At 39.6% G+C, this 21,142-nt stretch overlaps 1 protein-coding gene across 3 annotated transcripts in view; it reads right to left on the bottom strand.

The window, feature by feature from the left end:
• Nucleotides 1-21,142, bottom strand: part of LOC139148403 (thyrotropin-releasing hormone receptor-like) — an 81,455-nt gene that overhangs the window by 31,450 nt on the left and 28,863 nt on the right. The window contains exons 1-2 of one of the 3 annotated variants that reach the window (XM_070719841.1): nt 6,224-6,378; nt 4,061-5,398 (exon numbers count right to left, since the gene is read on the bottom strand). In XM_070719841.1, coding sequence (XP_070575942.1) covers nt 4,061-5,062 — 1,002 coding nt within the window. In that variant the 5' untranslated portion in view covers nt 5,063-5,398; nt 6,224-6,378. Of the gene's footprint in view, nt 1-4,060; nt 5,399-6,223; nt 6,379-21,142 lie in introns of those variants that run through there. The other 2 variants (XM_070719842.1, XM_070719843.1) reach the window with 2 other exon arrangements.

Raw genomic sequence — 21,142 nt, 5'->3', positions numbered from 1 at the left:
TCCCTGCTCGTACCTGCAGATGTTTATGACTTTTGTCTCCTTCAAATGTTGAAAATGACGTAACAATATCACCATCTGTTGGAAGGCCAACCGTCTCATGCGCAAAGCGGTTACAGAATAAACTCAAAATAACGATGGTAACATGCGCGGTGGCAAGGTTTGGATGCTGCTTAAGTCACAATCGTTTCATCACACGTAGTCAGATGGAACTCTCTCTCTCTCTCTCTCTCTCTCTCTCTCTCTCAGAGAGAGAGAGAGAGAGAGAGAGAGAGAGAGAGAGAGAGAGAGAGAGGATCAACGACAAATTGACTGTTTGGCTCGTAAGTGGCAGGAAATCCTTTTCCTCCCAAGCAATGTATCTTCTATCTCCAGGGGTATCGACGTTAAAATCGGTAGAGGCAAATTATTGACAAATCTTTATTTGTATGAATTGAACAGCCTTTTCGTTGTGTTTTAGATGTGTCTGGGAAAATTATTTATTTTGCATTAGTTGTTGTCATTACCGCCGACTTATACAGCAGCACTAAAGCTTGTGGCCAGATGGAGATTTCACTACTGATCAACATAAAACTGATACCGCTCTCGATGAGTCTACCCATAAGTCATTCGTTTGTCAGAACCACATGATCTGCTTCTATCGGCGTACAGCGCACCGACATTAGCACAATAAATCATATTTATCTTCTCGACAAAAAATACTTTACTAAGTACATAAATCTCGGTGGACGACCTTTCACAACAATGAACGTATATATACGTGAAAGGTCTCTTATTGATACCAACATGGTCAGCCACATTGAGTCATTGACATTGAGAAAAGGTTATTTCAATTAAAAATTTGTATCGACAAATTTTCTCGCAAACTTTAATGAAGCACAAAATGACAACTGTTGGTCCGGACTTTATTACTTATGTAGCTTTCAAGTTTAGCCTTCAGATTCTGGCCTTAATGAGAGGTAAAGAACCCATAATAATTGATTGTTGGATGGTTTTCGAGGGGGGAATCGTGCGTGTTGCATTCTCTTGATCATTTGTCAGCCAGAGGGATTCAAGGCAAATGAGGTCAACCGAACACTTGACCTGAACACGTGACATATAGGCTAGCTACGCTATACTATGGAAAGTCCATACAGACAAATCATGCTGCCTTAATTCACTTTATGGACCACAGAGACTTTTCGATATGCTATAAAGGCGATGTTACCAAAAAAACTTCCCTCTAGATTTCTAGCTCAATCTGTTTGCCGTAAATGTATGTGTTCTGCATACCTGCCACTCATATCGCCATCAAATGCCTACATACCCAATCCATCGAAGCATTCATAGCACAGTGTGATATTTGAATGTAAAATATTGCACTGACATCATGTCGCTTCGAAAGATGCAAAGGTCACATGACAAAGACAACAGAAACAAATGTGTTAAATTGGCTTTCGTTCTGAAACGTGTAAGTTAAGAGAAGTTTGTAGTGTCATGAATATACGTACGGATGTGATATATTACTCAATTGAAAAACACATGATATTTCATGAGCGGGATGTACAAGCTCCCCTGCCCCTCCCCTCCTCCAGCAACCCTGCCCCTCCCCTCCTCCAGCAAGTGCGGCTCTACAATGGCTATAATCTGCAAAACGTTGTGTTTCTTCGATTCCCAATAAATGAACTTGAGTGAATCCAAATCTAACTTGATAAATATACAGGAAATATCATTCCCTTTTATCATTAATTCCTGCCCCATCCACCCTCCCCCCCCCCTCCAACACATACATACACCTCTGGACGGTGATGGTTTTCCAAGCAGTCAACCAAATCGAGACCTACTCAGTACTGTGGCATTTTCAAAATGTATAATATATTTTCATGATACTCACAATTTGAAAAAACAATATAATAACAAACACAAAGACCTTAAACCACTTTTCATGATTGTAGTATAGATCGAAGCCAGTACAAATTTACTGAAAATATGGCATTCCCTTTCAACGGGTAGGTTTTGGAAGTACAATGGTTACCATTGAAAGCTTTATTGCACGAAAAGGATTCATTCATTCAGATGTTTTTTTGGAGGGGAGGGGCAGGGGAGCTTGTACATCCCGCTCATTCTGGTTATGGTCACCGTGGCCATAGTTATCGTTGGCAAAATAACCACTGCCAATGTGAGGCTATACTGAGTTGCTAAAAGAAATAAGGGGCATAACCAATGTATGGTGGAAATTACGCTTGATAACTCACGCACCGTTGATGTTTCTTTGAGAAATATTCCAAGTCTTGTATAGCTATCCAAAACTTAAAAATAATTTATTGTCGACCTAGTAGAGATGGGCGAAGGGACTGTTGTTGCATCTGAGGGGAATCTAGCAAGAAAAACTTTGCCATCCACGCTAATTGAAAACATGCATTTCATGGGGAGGTCGTAATTGGGTTTGAGCTGGGTTTGTTTCAGGACTGAATGAACTAGCAGAATGGTTATTGGTACATTTGATGCAATTTTCGTAACATGTTTTCGCTTGCGGGTGTGCTGAGGGTTGACAGCTGGCGCCATTGGATGACGTCACCACCCGTATCTTCAAATGATTAGCAAGATGAGTTGAAGTTGTTGATCACCCGGTATCTATGGCACTCACGTTATGCTTGACTTGATTACGCCACCAATGTGACATACCGTTTTGTCGTGTGTAATAATACCCTCAAGAGGACATAGTCACGATTTTTCTGGCAGTTCGACTTTTTCTAAATCACGTTTTCGTCGAGAGAGGAATGTGAAGAAAAATCTGCGGGATAAGGATGGCCGTCAGGAGAAAAATGGGCGTGCAACTGTGATATTCGTTATTGGAAGCATGTCACCTGAGAACATTTACGGTTGAACAGCTCCTCGATTTTTCAAGTTAAAAAAAATCTAACAGTTTGAGTCGTATTTGCCGGTGGCTTGACCGTCTTAAGAGGAAAGAATTCACTGAGGTTTGATACTGCGTAGAATATTGATCTTTGATTCCTTGCAAACTAAAGTTTTCCAAGTTTTCGTGTCATGTAAGTGGTGTCTTTGACAGATTTGTCAGTGTTAGCCTCTTGTCGGTATAGCAACGTACGATTTCTGCTAATCAAGGTAAGATCATAGGCGCTCGGAGCGTTACACGTAAACACAACGAAAGTGACGTTGACTTCCCTTCTTGATGATGAAATTGTCGACTTTCTACACCGACTTTATATATAGGTTTTGATTAGCGGAAGTTGCACGCTATTGAACACTATGGTAACACTGCCAGGGCTCACTGAGATGTGATTCAACGGGATTGGCGTCTTGACAAGATGTCTGCCAGGTAAACGGTGCAAACCGTTCATTGCAAAAATTGGCCTGTAGGGACGGCACACGACGTTCTGTCGAGTTAAAGGTCAACTGAACATAAAATATCAATCTAGTATCTTCAATCACCAAAGCATATCGTCACAGTTTGGAGCGAAAACGCGCTCAGATTGATCAGAGAGTGAAAACCAATCCACTTAGCAGAAAACACGTGACACTACATCTGACGAGAAGACGTCACAGTTTCAACCGGTACACAAAAAGTCACCATCTCTTTATCACGAGCAAATGCTCTATAAAAGCAGAACATTTTCTCAATGCAAACAGTATACATTTGACACTGACTTTCAGTTAATCCTTTCTCTGCGTCGTCACACATCGGTCCATATGAGGTGCACTGAGATATCAAATATAGGTTTAATGCACTGTAAAGTAAGTATGATTAAAACGTGTGGGTAACTTGTATTCGGCAATCAGGAAATCCCTTGATACATTCATACTTTGCAAACTTATAAATGAAAGACACCTTGCACCGAGCCAGCAGTTCTGTGTATGGTAAAATTTCTCTTCTGCACTCGATAAAGCGAGAGATGCTACAATGCGAATAAAGAACTGCTCTAAATACTAATGCTCCTAAGAAGTATTGGTCCGCACTTCCGCTCTGCGTGGAAGTCGATGCTCAGGAGAAATTAAAACGCAATCATGTGCTCGACCTACGGACTTATACCCGGTTGTATTTCGTTTAAGAAAGTTCACTTACTTGTTTTCTGCTGGACGATGACTGATTTTTCTTCCTACTTTCCCTCTTGGTGACGCCATTCAATTTATGTTTGTGTCTGAAGCTGTCCTTGGTGTCGTTCTGTGGTACGTTGTTGGTGAAAAGTATCTTGGCGATGAGTCCGTAGATGACGATAGACAGAATTGATGGCGCGACGTAGAACGCACACAGGTCAACAAAGTACATAATGTTATAGATGTTGGCATCTCGGTCTTGCTTATATTCGCATCGGAACACAGGCTTACCGCTTATACTATCCATTCCTTTCATTTGTAATGCTACGAAGAAAAGCCAGGGCATGCAGTAGAATACGGCAAATATCCACAGCGCCGCTATGATCCGTTTGGCTCGAGACACAGTGCAGATGGTCTGGGCTCTCATCGGATGGCAGATGGCTATGTACCGCTCAATGGTGAATGCGGTGATGGACAGAGATGACACGTTGATGGCCACGTACTGCAGGTATACGGAGAGTTTGCACCCTACGTCACCATAAATCCAACTGCCATAGGGGATGAAGAGACCTACGGTTGCGGGCACGCACGCGCTGATGAGTACCAGCGAGTCTGCAGTAGCTAGACTGACCAGATAGCAGTTCGTTGGAGTTCGCATATGGCTAATCCGGCAGACGACAAGTACCACCATGGTGTTACCAACGATACCACACAACAGGACCAATCCCCAGCAGATAAACCAAACGATTTGATATGCTAGCCCCGGGGTCCTGCCAACAATTGGAGGTGTTGCAGTACACCCCGTACCGTTGCCGAAGTCCGACGTATTCCCGCAATTCATGTTGTCTGACAAATCTCCCGCCCAAACGTCGAACAGTGTCGATGCATCAGCCAGAATGGGCGTCGTTGTGGCCAGAATATCCGCGTTTGGGCCATCCGTGAACAGATCAACAAACGTATGAGTAAAGTTGTCCAATACAAGGGAAGTGTTCCCTATAGAACCTTTATAGGTCATGTCGGAACTATTCATCTTAAAAGAAAGTACCAAAGCGGTCCTGAAGAATATAAGCGTATTATATCTGATACTTGTTCAAGTCAGCGTATCTACCAGTTCTATTAATTCTGACTAGGAACTACTTTTCCTCAGCGAATGAGGGTAGAGAGTTTGGTTGCGTGGCAACAGTTGTTGCGTTGTCTCCAGGGATTGATAACTTGAGAAGCAGACGGTAATTACAACACAAGAATTCTGCCAGTTTCAGAGATATTTGCGGATACGTTGATTGTTGCTCTATAGCTAGGCGATGGTATCGCTATAATGGTACTGCATGGACGTTGGTACCTTTGTCGTCTAAGTTAATCCATAAATCTATGTGGGGAAAAAGGGAAATGCTTATATGATTAGAATTGGTGAATAAAGCAAAGAAACTCTGGGTTAAGCGTCAGTATTATTACTTTCTGCGGAGAAGTTTAACATAAATCAACAAACAGCTCATATACCATACAGTGACAAACGGCTTGTGAATGCCAGCGTAGCGTGTAGTTGTACAACGATGCCGTGCTGTTCACAGAGGAGGTGTTTGAATGAACGGAATGTAAGCTGAAGTTATCAAGGCCGATGAAGACACAGCAATGTACAATTGATTACAAAAGTCGACAATAAGGGAAGTTAAAACGTACTTCGAAATGCTTTGTCAAGAACAATTTGACCAGTCTCGCTTCATACCATGGTGGCAATGTATATAACAATAACCGAACGAGACAAAACGATAGCTAACGCATGGTAACCTAAGATACAAGTCCCTTCACCAGGACTGTGCCTAAGGTTATCAAGAAATTGACGCTATTGTTTTAATGCAGCTGCTAAGATCTATAATGGCCCCAGCAAGTAGAAAGAACGATTAGGGTTGTCAGCGCTGAAGAGCTTTACTTGAAGAAGGCTGTCTCTGGTATTTCAAAGGACACAAACTTAGGCCGCTCCGGGTAACTAAATACCACAACTTGCGGCTCTTAAAATACTTCAACTGGAAAGAAACGGAGACCTGTGCGACAATTGAACAGCTGCGTACATACTTTCTCGTAGCAAGCCAGGGAACGTGAACACTGACTTTTAAGCGACTTTAAAATTAAAATTTTTTGAAGCGCTTGTGACTACACATCGCGCGACCATAAGCTTATATCTCAACTTTCCTACCTGAGAGAAATGTTAGTATTACGTCCAGCGTCGCCACGACAATAGATACCTGTTTGTATTGTGCACCGGAGGAGTACGATATCAATGGAGATGCACGCGTCTGTAACTATTTTATAACAAGTAGTGTGATGAGTATTTCACAGGGAAGATTTATAGCTGTGGGCGTGGTTTATAGGTGAAACGTCACTGATGGTGTAGCCTATGGAAACCAATTGAATGCCTAGCTAAAGAATAAATGTCACTGATTGGCTGCCTTGTCACTGTGTAATTTGAATTCGTTTCATGGATCATTCCACTCGGAGATGGAGGGCTCACAGATCTATCGTGTTGATGATGGACTAGCCGTTTCTGTGACAACGATGCTTTCTCTGACGGGGCTAGGTTGATCAAAGTTGGCTGCGATTGTGCAACCCTAGAGCCCTACTTTTTCAACAAGGCTGGATCTGATTAGCAACGTATTTTGCTAGTAACAAATACGATGTTTTGTTAATTAAGTAATCTATGCAGTTGTAACTGTTACCTCGAAGCCAGTATTTTCAGAAAGGTCAAATTAGACGATACACTGTCGCGTCATGACCTTAAATTCCGGAAAACATGCACAATATACGGGAGACGCTTAATCACATTGTGTTGGTGTTTGGTTTACTTTATCTGTGTTTTTTCCAAAATAAAAAAACAACAAAAAGCAAAATTAAAGTAGACTTACATTTTATTTAACTTCAAGTAATGGGGTAGAGACCAAGACAAAACAAGTTTGGTTTAAATGTGGGGGGATTTTCCAGATAAAAAAAATGTTTATAAATGAGGGCGTTACAGTATGCAATATGCCATCCGGAAAAGAAAATTACATAGGTAAATGCTTAGTGTTTTTTAAATTTACACGGCTTGTCGTGAAGTGCCTTCATTGTGAATTCTTTGCCACAGCCTCAATGATTAAGGGACTTTGGAACAAACGCATGAACAGACAGGTAGACAGACAGACAGACAGACAGACAGACAGATAGACAGACAGACAGATAGAGACAATGAAATCATTAGAGCTAGTTGAACATACTATTGCCGGCGTTGTCCATAGATAAACTGCATACTGATTCTACTGCATATGTCTCTCGCACAGATATAAAGTTTGAACGGCAAGATGTTACACAACTTTATTAAAAAGACAGCAACGGTAACAGCGCGATGTGAAGGTCGAAAGATCATCTTATTGCGGATTTGGCACGATAATTGGCATGGCAACCAATGATGATCGGAGAACAATGCGAAAAGTAGGAAACCAGTCCCATGAATGCCATTTGATGTTCCTAAGTTGAAATATCATATGCGAGATCTTCAATCTTTTAAAAATCAACATATTAATTTTATGGGTTTTCTTGGTACAGAAATACTACAATCGCAAGCTGGTGCCAACAGAGTCCTTACCGATCAATGTTCGTCTACATAAAATGTCATGGAAACGCAACATTAAGCTGATGCAGTCACGTCGCAATTTCCCAGCGCAGTTCACAGTGTCTTATCGTTTTTGTACCCTGGTTCAGTTGTCGTTTGTCACACCCTCTCGACCGTTTCCAAAGGATAAACCGTAAGTGCCGACGAAAGACTTAACATTCGTGACCCGTCAAAACTAAAATGGCGAGTACATTCTTACTATGCTGTTGTTGACATTCACTGAGAATGCGGAAAACGTTCCGCCGTGATTCAAAATGTCCTTGCACCACTTTGTTTCGTGTTTATGCGCGTGACATTTGTCAAATTTGTGTTTTCAGCCGACTTTTGATGCTTCTCTCTAAGGCGGCAGAGTTAGGACCTTTGTCCTTTGCGATAGCGATGGTCTGTAACTAAGCATTTACCTTGTAATTTCTACAATACACAGAAGCTACTCAATCCGTCAAGGCCTCTTTGGTAGGAAAGATTGCGACTTAGAAATTAAACCCATAAAAACGAAGGAATCACCATGGAGGTGGCTGACACAATGCTATCACTTTGACTGTACAGTGATTGGAGATCACACTGGTGCTGCAGCTTTACCGTGTGCCGTCGACGCGGGATTTCTACTCGAAAACTTGAATATTTTCAAACCAATTTTACATTCGACTCATTGCAACTCATTGTACCCGACGTTTGTATCATTGATCTTTATTCTTTTCAGAGAACTCTATCATCGTACCATAAAATCAATGGCGGTGTTGCCATAGCGACCACAAAATATGAAGACCCTCCTGGAGGCACTTAGCGATGGTCTTTGAAAGGGGAAGAACTTCATTTCATTGTGTACTGTTCGGGAAATAAAGTTTGTGACGACAATGACGAGTGGCATGAAAATGTCGAGTTCTGATTATTCATTTGATGTGTACCGACTTGAGAGACGTAAAGTAGACTTTAAGGGGAATATAGACTTTTGTACGGTTAGCCGCTTACAGCATCATTTTCAGGGACGAGGGATTCCATCTCATATCTTGTTCTCAACTCTTTGTATGTATTATTCAAGTAATTCTGGGCGAATAGCTCTGGAAAGGTTACAAGCCCCGATTCCCTGAACATTGCTACGTACAGAAGCTTTAGAGCTCCTTGGTGACAAAGGACGATGGGGACCTTTGCGACCGCCATGAAACTCGATTGATCGAGAATGGTAACATCGAGCCAGGGAGAAAATTACAAGGCTTTGCGTACGTCGTGTTCGGCTTGTATTTTAAACTTAATTATTCAGCGGTTAATCAAAAAACATAATCTCTCCTTCCGTTGAACGATTCTTTGACGATGAAAATCTTATCCAAATTCAAAGGATGAGTCGAACAAAATTGAGGTGGTGCATAATTGAAGTTCCCCGGCTCAAAATGTCATAATATGGATGATAAATGGTAAAGTGTGATCGTTAACGCGATAATGTATTAATCTTTATCGGTGACTAAAGTTAGTATCCTTATTTCCTGGCAGCGCCCCTTCCGTCTCGATTGGCCAGCTGACGTCGACCTTCTATAGCTACCACTAGGACCTTATTTTGTCACTTGATCTGACAGTTAATATTTATTGGACGTCAGAAAGGAAGGAATATTTTAAAATCACCAAACAATATGGCCAATCAGCATGATCACTAACAAAGAGTTACCCGTTTAACAACGTCTCGAAATAACCGAATGCAACTATGAATTGCGATCTACACACAAAAAGTGGCAGGATCCACTTGTGGGGGTTTGTTTGAAGCTCGTAGTGCAATTAAACTTTTCATCGATTCGGTTTATTTTTGTTAAAATTGAAAATTTAATTTTTCCCCATGGAGTTTACAAAGGGATGATGGCAATTTATTTCGAATGCGCACGAGTAATTTGTTTCTCTGGTATAAACTTTCGCATGGTGATCCCTAATTTTATTCTAGATTTGCAAAGGAATGTTTTGAAGTTTCCCGAAGGAAAGTTTGAGTGAAAATTAAACTCTTTCAATTTCGAGGAGCATAATACCTTAAGCCACTCTTGATGACTTGACAAAATGTTAAATGTTCTGATATGCAAATCACGTAGGTTAACAGCTGTACTGCAAAGTAGTCAAATCCGGTTCTATGACGTAGTATATTAGAATCGTTAATTTTGACATTTTCGCGTACTTACATTTGCCGATACTTTAGACTTACAATTATTGTAGTGCCCCTTGCTGTGTAGTGCCCCTAGCTGATATTGGCTGTGTAGGACCGGAGGGTTGCGTATGCACTTTGATATTTTTGGCCAAGAAATGGTTACAAATAGTTGTGGTCAAGAGTTATCTATCCCAAGATTTCAAGTATTAGTACAAGAAAATAACATCCTAAGATTTGTATACGCAATTGGCTTTGTTTCGTGAAATGATCAGATATGGTTCCCATTCGGCCATTTTGTTTTAACAATGTGTCTGGATCTACAACTGCGTGCAATCTGTTGCATGATATGATTCAGTATGTTCCGTAAGGTCTATTTTGTGTCCAGGCCTGCTATTCAAATACGTTTCAAAGTTGGTTTTAAATCAGATACTTCAATGTTGCCACTGGGGCAAAGGTACCTTAAGTTGTTCGTTTGGGCTGTGCTACTGTGGCAGTAAGACTTGTAATTATGAGGTCGTTTGTGATGGGGTCTCGCGTCATTTACGTACGGGCTTTGGCTATCGCAATTTAACTGAAGTCATCTTATGGTGGGAGGAGCAGCCCGGAAGTGAGATCTGGGCAGAGCATAAATGAAAAGGTGAGTGAGTGAGAGGCGCGGATGAATTATGCATGAATCGACTGGACCCATCTTCAGACTAAAACAAAGTCTAGGGAGACAAATATCAAAGGTAGTTTGCAATAAAAAACACTGACCATGAAAAGGAAAACACAGTAGGATCTTGCTATAGTCGAGACAGCGACAGACACGTGTGTAAACTTACACCACTGCTCATTAGTCCGTGAAACTAACACACCTCAGTTCTGTATCGTTATTAACGAGTCACTTGTGCCAGACATCTCGTAATAGACCAGGACATAACGAAAAGGCGTCCATAAAACCTGATACAAGCCTAGCACGCGGAAATAATGACTCTTTTGAGGTGCGCAAAGCCTTATACTGCCCTATAATGTGTCATGACAACACGAGTTGGCGCCAAAGTAACTAGTGCGAGTGCCCAATTAGCATAAATTAATTGGCACACAACACTTCCTTAAGTCTCCGTAACATCGGCCCTTGGTGCGATCAAATGATTAAAGTCTGTCAGTTCCGAAGTAGTAACGCCTACTTCCTACTGTTTACCGTATTTCTGCCGCAGCGGCCACTTCATCAGAAAAGATTTCAATTTAGTGCAATATGACTCACACTTTTAATGTTTCCCTTGAAGATATCAAAAAATATTTCGCGTCTGTGCAATGTAATGGAGTCACTCCATAAACTATTACTTTACCGCGGTATTGGATTTCCCTTAGAGAGATGCCACGTATTGCTGTCTTCTTCTTTGATCATGTAAGAGCAGTCAACTGTACATTTAAAGTTTAGAATATTTACCTCCTTTTTGCCGTTCTGACCACGAAAGTATTGTAATTGGCATCGAAGTAATATTTAACTTGGCAAAGGTATTTCATGCAGTTAAGTGATATTGACATCAGGTTGTGTGGTGACATCACGTGTCATGATTGATGCCGCGTGATTCCCGTTCAGGAACTAATTTCTTTGGCAGAATTAGGTCCAATTTCAAGGTTTCCCACGCATGCAGCTTTTGGTACGCAATATAAAGGAATAAAGACATGCAAGAAGTTGGAACAAGACGTGATTTTTAGAATTTGAAACACTTTATTTAGCACTTGGAATGAAAAAAGACGAGCACCGTAAATGTGCTAAAACCTGAATTGGTGACTGAAAATAAAACGAGTGACAAATTTAACTGCCGTAAGTTGAAAAAAGTTGAGTGGACCGCCCGCAATTGAAAGTAAATGAATCAGTTTGATTTAACGAACGTGTAACAAATTCAAAATGGTTAATTTCCGCGCCTGCGTAAAAAGTAACGAGGGAGAGAAAATCATAATTACAGCAGAAGGAGAAAGAAAATTGGTTAATTTACGAAGAGAAATAAAATTGAGAAAAATCAATATCAAGGTGATTTACAGTTAAGTCTAATAAAATTAAAACACAATTAGTGATTACTTGTAGGTCAGAAAAAACACATAAATCCTTGTTATTGAACATCGTTGAATGACGTCAGCAAAGCTGAGGGGAGTTGATGAAATTTCGTTGTTTTTCTGTAAACGGGGAATAGTGGACATGACACGTAGGCGAATCCTTGACGCCCTGGTTTCGCACGACAGTGCTCTACATCCAGAGACAAAGTTGTAACATTGGAGATTTCCGCTATAGCTCCCATGGGAAGTCTCTGATGGCAATTTACGACTTCATTGTCAGCTAAAGTGAGAAAAAAACTCTATTTTTACGAGCCAGCGAAGTGTTTTATTGTTGTTTGTAATTGAACGTGAGTCTTGGCCGATACTCTAAATTTGAACAATGCAATTTATTCAATGCATCAGCTTTTGTCGACCATGACAGAAGAAATACACCTTATTTTAGATAATTGCCTCCTATGAGATAACAAACAAAGAAATTGTCATTCAAGTCGCTATTCATACATGAACACGAATACTCCAACTGAAAATGCTCCGCATCAACAAAAAGTAAACAGCTGTTCGGTTCGTCACTGATTCTCGAAGTGCTGTAACATGCAAATAGATTCAAACCTGTAAATGATTCTTTTATTTTCTTAACTTTTTTTAGCGAATCAAGGGCAGACACTTTCCTTGAGTATTAAACCCATTGGGACAAAGATGAAAGACAGCAGATGGTTGCTCACTCTTTCCTGAAAGATGTTCAGATAGACCGTCTATAACTTGGAACGTCATGTCGTAGCAGTGACGTAAACAGCTCAAATTACGACTCGTGTAACTGATATTTTACAGTAGGTGCATCGTTTTGGACAAAATCTGCTCACTGATTTCGGAACACTTGACATCATTTCTCTGTTTATGAACATAAAGGTCCACATATCATACTGTGTATTGCTTGTACTTCCTTTATCGATTGTCTGCTGTTTTCACTTTCTTGAACTTTCAAATATGTTATTATTACGTGGTTATAGAATTTTGGATATGTATGTAATTATTATCATTATTTAACCCTCAGTAAGTGTTGAGCTTCCAACAAAAAGCAATTGTTGTATCTTTCAGATAACATGCTGCTAAAAAGTTATTATGTGATAAAAGAAAAGTATTGCCTCATTCATTTCATATAATTGAAAAGGAGTGTCGAGTGTAATTCCCTTCACAGGCGATCGGTGTACACGATCCGTCTATCGAGACTCGTCCCTCCTCGAAAATAGACAACACGTGTTTGTATATGTATCCTTTCCGCAAGGGGATCTTTCAAAATGCCTGTCGTGTTTACAAAACGTGCTGAACAGAGATGAGGCTTTTCGTCGGAATGACTTGCTCGCACAATAAATGTAAATTATTCGCGCCAGGTCATAGTGACTGCGGGTGTTGACATTTTAAATATGAAGTTCGTCAGTGCATCTCGATAACAACCTTTGATGTTCAATGTATAAGGCGCTGAAAATCTCCTGAAACCTTAATTTGACGGAACAAATCTCTGTGTGACTAGGTGGATTGACGATACAACATAGGTGTTACTTTTAAATCAAGATATTTATGCTGTTCGTTCAGTGGCGCGTGAGTCACTGATAAGTAGGATGAGAGTCAGCGAAAAAGTCAACGCTGAAAGTTAATGGAGGATTTTCATCCAATAAAACGGTCTGCTTGATCGCGCTCCCTAAATCGTAAAATGTTCAGCAATTGCTTCGTAGATGTTCCTTCAGCCATGCTTCCTCCATCCTTGGTGCTGTTTGTTTATGTCAGGTTATTCTGAGTTAACTGTAGTTGAATTAGTCAATATGTCATATTGTCACATATTTGACACAGTACCATTGACTTTTTCCATCGTTCAATATATCAAACAAAGTGACAAAAGTGATAATTTTTCTTGCCTTCATATAAATTGTTAAAAAATCAACCACTTTGTTTATGCCTTTAGTCTCAGTCGTTCAGTTTTATTTTATCACCAATCATTTCCTGTGCTTCCTTATTTTCATTTCTGGTCAATCAGACTGGAAACATCAGAATTGTGTTTCTTTCCTCTTAATAAAGCCCTTGCGATACGTTGCACATTTATACGTCACAAATGACGTCATATATCTTTAGAGTAAAGTCAAACAGGTCGACATGTCCGTGAATATATTATAAAATTAAACATAAGCTTAGCGAACAGTCAAACGCAATGCTGTTGTGTATTATTTGTATCTCTGGATCTTACAAAGGCGAAAGAAATTTAGAACAAAATCCTAGAACACTTAGCGATGTATATTACATAAGGTGTGATCATATATGCAAGTTACGACGAACTGCCTGCAGGCATAGGTTACAAACACATACCCTAATAGAGAGTAAAGGATGGCGACTCTTTAAGCATGTGCTTGTGAAATATTTGTTTCGAAGTCATTTATCACAGCATTTGGCGAAAAATAATATGTGTTTAGGCGTGAAGTATTCAAAGCCAATTATGACCAAAAATAATCTTGCGAGGATCATGAGAGATCAAAATGGCGACATCCTGATGATATACAGCAGATACATGAGTATATTCATTGTGAAATCTTTTCTCCAGTATATATATATTATATATATATATATATATATATATATATATATATATATATATATATATATATATATCCTCGGACGACGTGGCAGAATAATGCATAGTATTACAACGAACTATCGGCATACGTAGTACAAAGGGCAAGAAGAGCAGCAGGACATGCTGAAGAAGGACAACGTGCAATTTGAATAGTAAGAGATTAACCAGTTTTTTTACGGGGTTTGAAAATCAATATAGTCAGATACTCTTGGCTTCCAAGTAGTGCTGATCATGCATCAGCACAGCCTCTCTTGAAGCCAGCGCTGAATTTTTAATGGTATTAATAATTTCTTGAGAGTACTTTTGAAAAGTCAAGAAAGATTAAAGATGTCTTGCTTCCCGAAACTGACGGAAATTTAAAATCTTTTCCTCCGCCATCGTACGACAACATTCGCTTGTATTGGTCTTTCCTGGGTGTCACTCATATCTTGTTTATCTAAAACTGGTTTGGAACTTTGCACTACCAAGAACTCATGAATATTTGAAGTGAATTAACTTTTAAGACGGAACTAGAGAATCTGTTCAAAAATTAATTAAATACATCAGGGACAGTATTACTGAATGGTTTGGTAGTTCAGGTGATAGTGGATGCTGCAATAAAACATACATGAGAAAGTCTCTTATACAGTCTGGGTATCCACTATATCAATGTTAGCCTATGATCGCCATCACTCACTGTCACACAAAACCTTATACACACAGGTATATCATTGAGAATGACTGATTAAATGCCTTTCTCAACAATGTTGTATATTTCAGCGCAAGTACCGCTTATACCTGTTGCAGATAACAATTTTTTTCTGCGTAAAACTTCTTACAGACAAAGCAGATTATTAGATGTCTTGTCTATGGGTAGGTCATATAAGGTACTTATTGTGTAATTCTTCAAGGTTGCCAAGGACCATAGAGTCTTTAGGTTCAAATTTTGTGTTTGATGATACTTTAAAGAGCCTAAGTTTGTTTTTACTTTTCTAGTAGTTTTTATTTTTTCGAAACTTACAATGATCTGGATCAACTTTTTATTTCTTGGCCAGGAAAGGACAAAGGCTTCCAGTGACAGTGTTTTCAATGTCACACATTTACTATATCAACAGTCCTCGGTTCTATATAATTTTGCCCTTTTGATAAAAGTTGCTGTTGTTGACTTTTTTCAAATCTCCGTACACGATACAGTCATAGCGTACATCACAGAATGGCTAATCATGGCAATTGCACGTGTTCAAGCCTGCTGTCAGCGCAACCATTGCAATTTACCTCAAGCGACTCAACAGTTTGTTTGCAATTGAAGATGGCACTTCTAATAGGTTTTCCTAGTTTATAGGTCACTCTAGGTCTTTCTTTCTCATCCTGAGGTGTAACATTAGGTGAATTCATTATGTTTGACAAATTAATGTTATCCATCTATTTACTTCCACTGTTGACAATGCATGCGTTTTGAGGAACGGCGGGCACTGGCTTTACCTTTGCTACACGAGGGTTGATATAGTTTCGTGTTAATAGTGTCAAGTATGTAAAAATATATAATGCTTTGCGTCCATAATTACATAATGTGTGTTTCAGTGTTGTCTCCTTGATACGACCCAACAGTATTTTATATTTATGAACGAAACCTTAATATTTTTGTACGAGGTTTTTAAACCGGTCAAAAACCCACTCTAAGAATGTTTGACTCTTCATCGTGACACGGTTTATTGTTGTTCGCTCATACTTTTTATTGATGTGTGGCGCTGTGATATGGTATATATATATATATATATATATATATATATATATATATATATATATATATATATATATATATAATGTAATAGTCCCTAAAAGAAGTATTTATATGACGAGTGATAAATATAGTGTTGTCCAATAATAACCTAGGACTCTATACAGAGAGGAGTCTTCACCTGACTTAGCTGTAACGAAGACAGTAAATCTCCGAGAGTGAAATCTTCCGCTTCACTGATTCTCTTGGTGGGGTGGCATCGACTTTCCACAGCCAATCACGCCAGATTAAAGACTTTGATAAACCTTCCACCAGCCGAGACTCCTAACAACAATGAACGTTATTCTGAAATCATAGAGCGTCGGCAAAGATTGGAACGATTTAGTTTTTAATACACATTTAAATGCAAGGTTTTTACACTTGTATCGAGTTTTGCATTTCTGTTTCACGCTCCTCAAAATGGTAAGACTTCCTTCTTGTCACGCGCACATGGCAGATACTGACGGCTTACTGTGCCAGTTTTTCTCGGAACTAATACTTTTAATGGACAGTAATCAGGCAGAATTTCTCAGGTTTCGTTTGACCGCCTCCAGTCTTCAATTAGACTGTTTTGTGTACTTGACACTTGACTGTGTCGATACGAGTGTGAAGAGGATTTCGATTTGTGGATTTAGTCCGCTGAACTCAGGCTGTGGAAAGGCATCTAACAATAATCTACCTTTCGCGATATTCGTTGCGGTTTGCTTTACAAAAACCACCCCTGTTGATCCATGAAGCCTTTCCAAATTCCGTAACTATATATAAAAGTCATGCCATTTAAGTGTCGTTTTCAATACTTAATTTTAATAGATTTTTTATACTTTGAAAGCGTCGTTTTGGATTAATTATACCAAAGTGTGCTGTAAAGGGCTTGAAATTAAAGCCAGGTATGAAAAGGGCAATTATTTCGTGTCGTAAAGAAAGACGACAAAACGTCCACGAGCAACAGTTATGATTACAACAGAAACGTTGCTTTATGGAATCCCTGTATCGTGTTGTTCGCAGGCAACTACATAGAATTCGTGACTCTCTGGCGCGCTTTTATAGGGGCACGGTTTTGTCACTTCGTCATTCTGAACTTTCCCTGATTTTGATTACTAGGCTACATGAAGAGGCGTGTGATTCCTATCACATACTTCTCAAAAATAGGGTACGTAGGAACAGATTTGTTTATTTTGCATTTTCTTAATTCTCGTCGTGGACTTGTTCAAAACAGTGTAGCAGTACATTGTTCCTTCATAACACGTTTACTATTGATTGCTGTAATATCAGAACTCGAGTGTAGGTTTGTGTTTCAATGCCATCAAAACTGAACTGACTGATCGTAACTCTTCTTCAGAAAACTAAACTGACGCTGCTTATCAACGGACACAGTCCTGATCGTAAAAGACGAAACTATGATTCATCACATGTTGTATTAGTGGAAATGAGAAATAACACATTGATATATACTCTTATCAAATACCAGTATTCATTCTTTTTAAATACCTTTACCGACATGTATTGTGTGGTCATGAGCAAGTATACTGTTACTAGAGAAGGAACGTTGCAAATAAGCAACTTTACTGATTTATCTTTCTGGTAATTTTTGGACCATTTTGGGCGTTACATGTTACACTCTTCACATTGTTTATGAAAAACTTTAAAATTCCTGATTAAGTCTAATAAAACAGTATTTATCAAAGTCGTATCTTGTCTGACAAAGTGGCAGCAAACTGTTGTACAATGCATCTGATTGTCTCAGATTGCACACGTCCTATCAATTTATTATACAACCCATGTTTTCTTTTACGAACCTGATTTCATTCCTGCTCTGGAAGTAGAAGCAAACCCGAAAATAATCAAAGACATCTCTTGTGGGGGTCATGATAGGTCATGATACGGCAACAAAAATTCGCTCCGTTCAGGGAGTCGCTGATAATGTTCTGAGAGCATTCGACTACCTGCTATGCTGTCATTTCAGGTTTACACCTTGCGGAAATTTCGAATCGATTTGAATTTCGATAGGACTGAAAATACTTAATGTCCAAAGGTTTCACAAAGAATATACAGGTCAATCATACCCATAGCCTGGTCGATGTGAAAATACCTTTTTGACATACTGAACCTTGACTCTTGTATATGCCACATTCGTGATACATCATAGCATATTTATATACGCTATCATGTAAATATAATGAAATCAAAGTAGGCTTTTCCTGTATTAAGCGGTGATTTCTCGTCCGAAATAGCACAATGGCCCGAGAAGTCTGGTATGTGGGCCTGCAACATCGCCAGCACATGTTAGATACAATATGAATGGATTGGGTTTACGATAAGAAAAAACCCGGATCACGTTTCTCTAAGACTAAATGTTTTCGTGATGAAATGCAGCAAAAAAAAGATTTTTCGTTTGCATAATCGCATTTGCTGAATGAAATCCAGATCACGTGTTCACACAGCTGACCGCCGTGTTTTGTATTTTTGTAGCGTTCTACAAACTTGATGTCATTGATAAGATCTCACTGAAGTTTTTGTATATTGGTATTTCGCATGATTTCACGTGCTTTTATAATTCCCCGTTTACGTAGGGCTTTAAAACGTTTAGGGACGGTCGACGGGTAAAATTAGGGTATGGTGGGTAACCTAAACCACGCGACTTTTTTCATTGGGCTTATCTGATAAACATTCTGTCATTCACAACTTTATATATCAGTATCCATAGCGATTTCTATTTTGTATGAATTTCATCGCTTTGCTCGACTGCTTGAAAGTTACAGTACAACATTTCTGCAATCCACTGAAGGAAATATCTCTTGATCAAAGGCAGTTACCCTTAACTAAGTTAATTTACTTTAATTTCACTCGGACCCCAGGCTTCTACATGTCTCTCAGGTGCGTTTATGATAAACTCACCCCTTCTGTCTTTAATTAGCAACTGCAAATAGAAACCTGGGGAAATAGAACAGTTCATATTTTCCAATGGTTTACGATCACCTACTTCAATTTGCCTGCTGACCGATTCGCTTCAAGGGTATCGTGATATTTGAAGTACAGCAATCGATTTCGCCGCCGGCACGCACACTGCCAACGGAAATTCAAGTGATGTGTCGGTGAATAAAATGCTACATACCGATGATCTTGATAACAATCTCATGTAGAGCTTGAAAACCAAGGTTGCTGTTTGTGAGACAATAAAGGGTAGAGATCGTTCTGTAAAAAGAAGATAGTTGTAACTATCTAGCAAACACATCAGATCTTATTGATCGCCTGTCACCTACAGGCCGCATTGGTTTGGTATCTGACACTGTATTCGCGAACGAGGCTGTCACCGTCATGTGTACCTCGCCATATTCCATTTTTTTTAAATTTTAGCGAGTCAAAACATTGACTGCAAACTGACAACGACCGTCATCACGCGAGAACTCGTAACGCTGTTGATTTCCAGAGGTATACGGCGCCCTCTATGCGAAAGACACAATGATAAATTAACGCGACGAGTTTATAATATCTGGTATTATGTATAAACCTATTTTCATTCTCACTGGAGGTGAACAAATAGAAAGTGATATGGCACCGTTTCTCGCAACGTCGCCAAACGCGAATCAAATCCTAATGTAGTTACTGATCCCGTCGATGGGGTCACGAAACTCTTCATTGCATCGAATGGATTGAAAACTCTGCCATATGTGTCACAATTACTTTGTAATTATCACGCTAACGTACGTTAGTATCCATTAATTACGGCCCTAGACAGCGTTGTGGCTTAACGGGATCAGAGATAAGCTTTTGCAGACAAGCACCTTCAATGTCAAGGTTAGATTTCTCGATTAAATACCGAATGACTCTGACAATTCCACCCAAGCATCTCTATTATAAGACAGCCTTGACGATAAGAAGAGCATCTCTTCATCAGCTAAACACGTTAGTGAGATTCGTTACCAAATAAAAAGACAGAATTAGCCAAACAAGGGAATAAACCTTCTTAAAATCGATTCAAGTCTTCTTAGACGGTAAACTTCACCTTTCCCTCGGTGCGAAGACCGCGTTACTTCCCTGTACGTGCCGTGATCAGTTTGAGAGCATTACGAGTTCTGTGCGTCAGTGCTTGCATCGTACACTGTACTCTCACATTGACAGACTACGAAATAAGGTTACTGAATTTCATGGGACAACTTAAAACTTAATCAAAAACGTCACAGATAATGTTCGATGAATGATATTACTGTTGACCCCTTTACTTTTAACTTTTCCAAATTGTCCTTGGTAATGAATTTCTTCCATCGTTTGCTCGTAGTGCTGCGATCACAGTTCCTGTATCGCCGACTAATAAAAATGTAATTGCAACGTTTCGATTTTGCCACTGAACAGTTAGTATCCAAGAGACTAAATGGTCTCTTTTGAAGTCCCTAGGTGATGGAACTGTGATCTGCTTTTAAATTAAGCCTTGGTTCCCATCACAGTGCGGCCGAAGACGGTTGTCTTATTGAATAAAAACCAATATCATTCATCTCTACGATGCAAACAGATAAAAACTTTGATTTTCATTACGATCGCAAATTCATATTCTCAAACATTTGTTGGCAGTCGATTTTAGAAAAGCGACGCCAGCATAATCTAGTATGACTCAGCGACATTTGACGAAAACGCCGCAGGGTCCGCCCGTCATCACTAGCACTTCACCGGCAACATCGCAAGATCGCTCAATCGTGGTTGAGGCGATTTTTAAGGCTAGTATAGCTCTATTTGTTCGTCTAAGTTTCGAGTCGTTGGACTTTCAGACACCTTGAAGCAAGGCTTTAGTGACAACGTCACTACCAGGAAGAACTCAGATACGGAAGTATATGCTTCGGTTAACATCGCATGTATCTATGAAATTTACATCATTCATGAAAAGAATAAGCCAACCACTATTTACAAGCAGTTCAGCCTGCGTTGCGCGAATAAGTTCTTTTA

This window comes from Ptychodera flava, chromosome 13 (assembly GCF_041260155.1).
Source record: "Ptychodera flava strain L36383 chromosome 13, AS_Pfla_20210202, whole genome shotgun sequence".
NCBI lineage: Eukaryota > Metazoa > Hemichordata > Enteropneusta > Ptychoderidae > Ptychodera > Ptychodera flava.
Note: the sequence above shows the minus strand (reverse complement) of the source record. Positions and strands in the feature narration are given on the sequence as shown.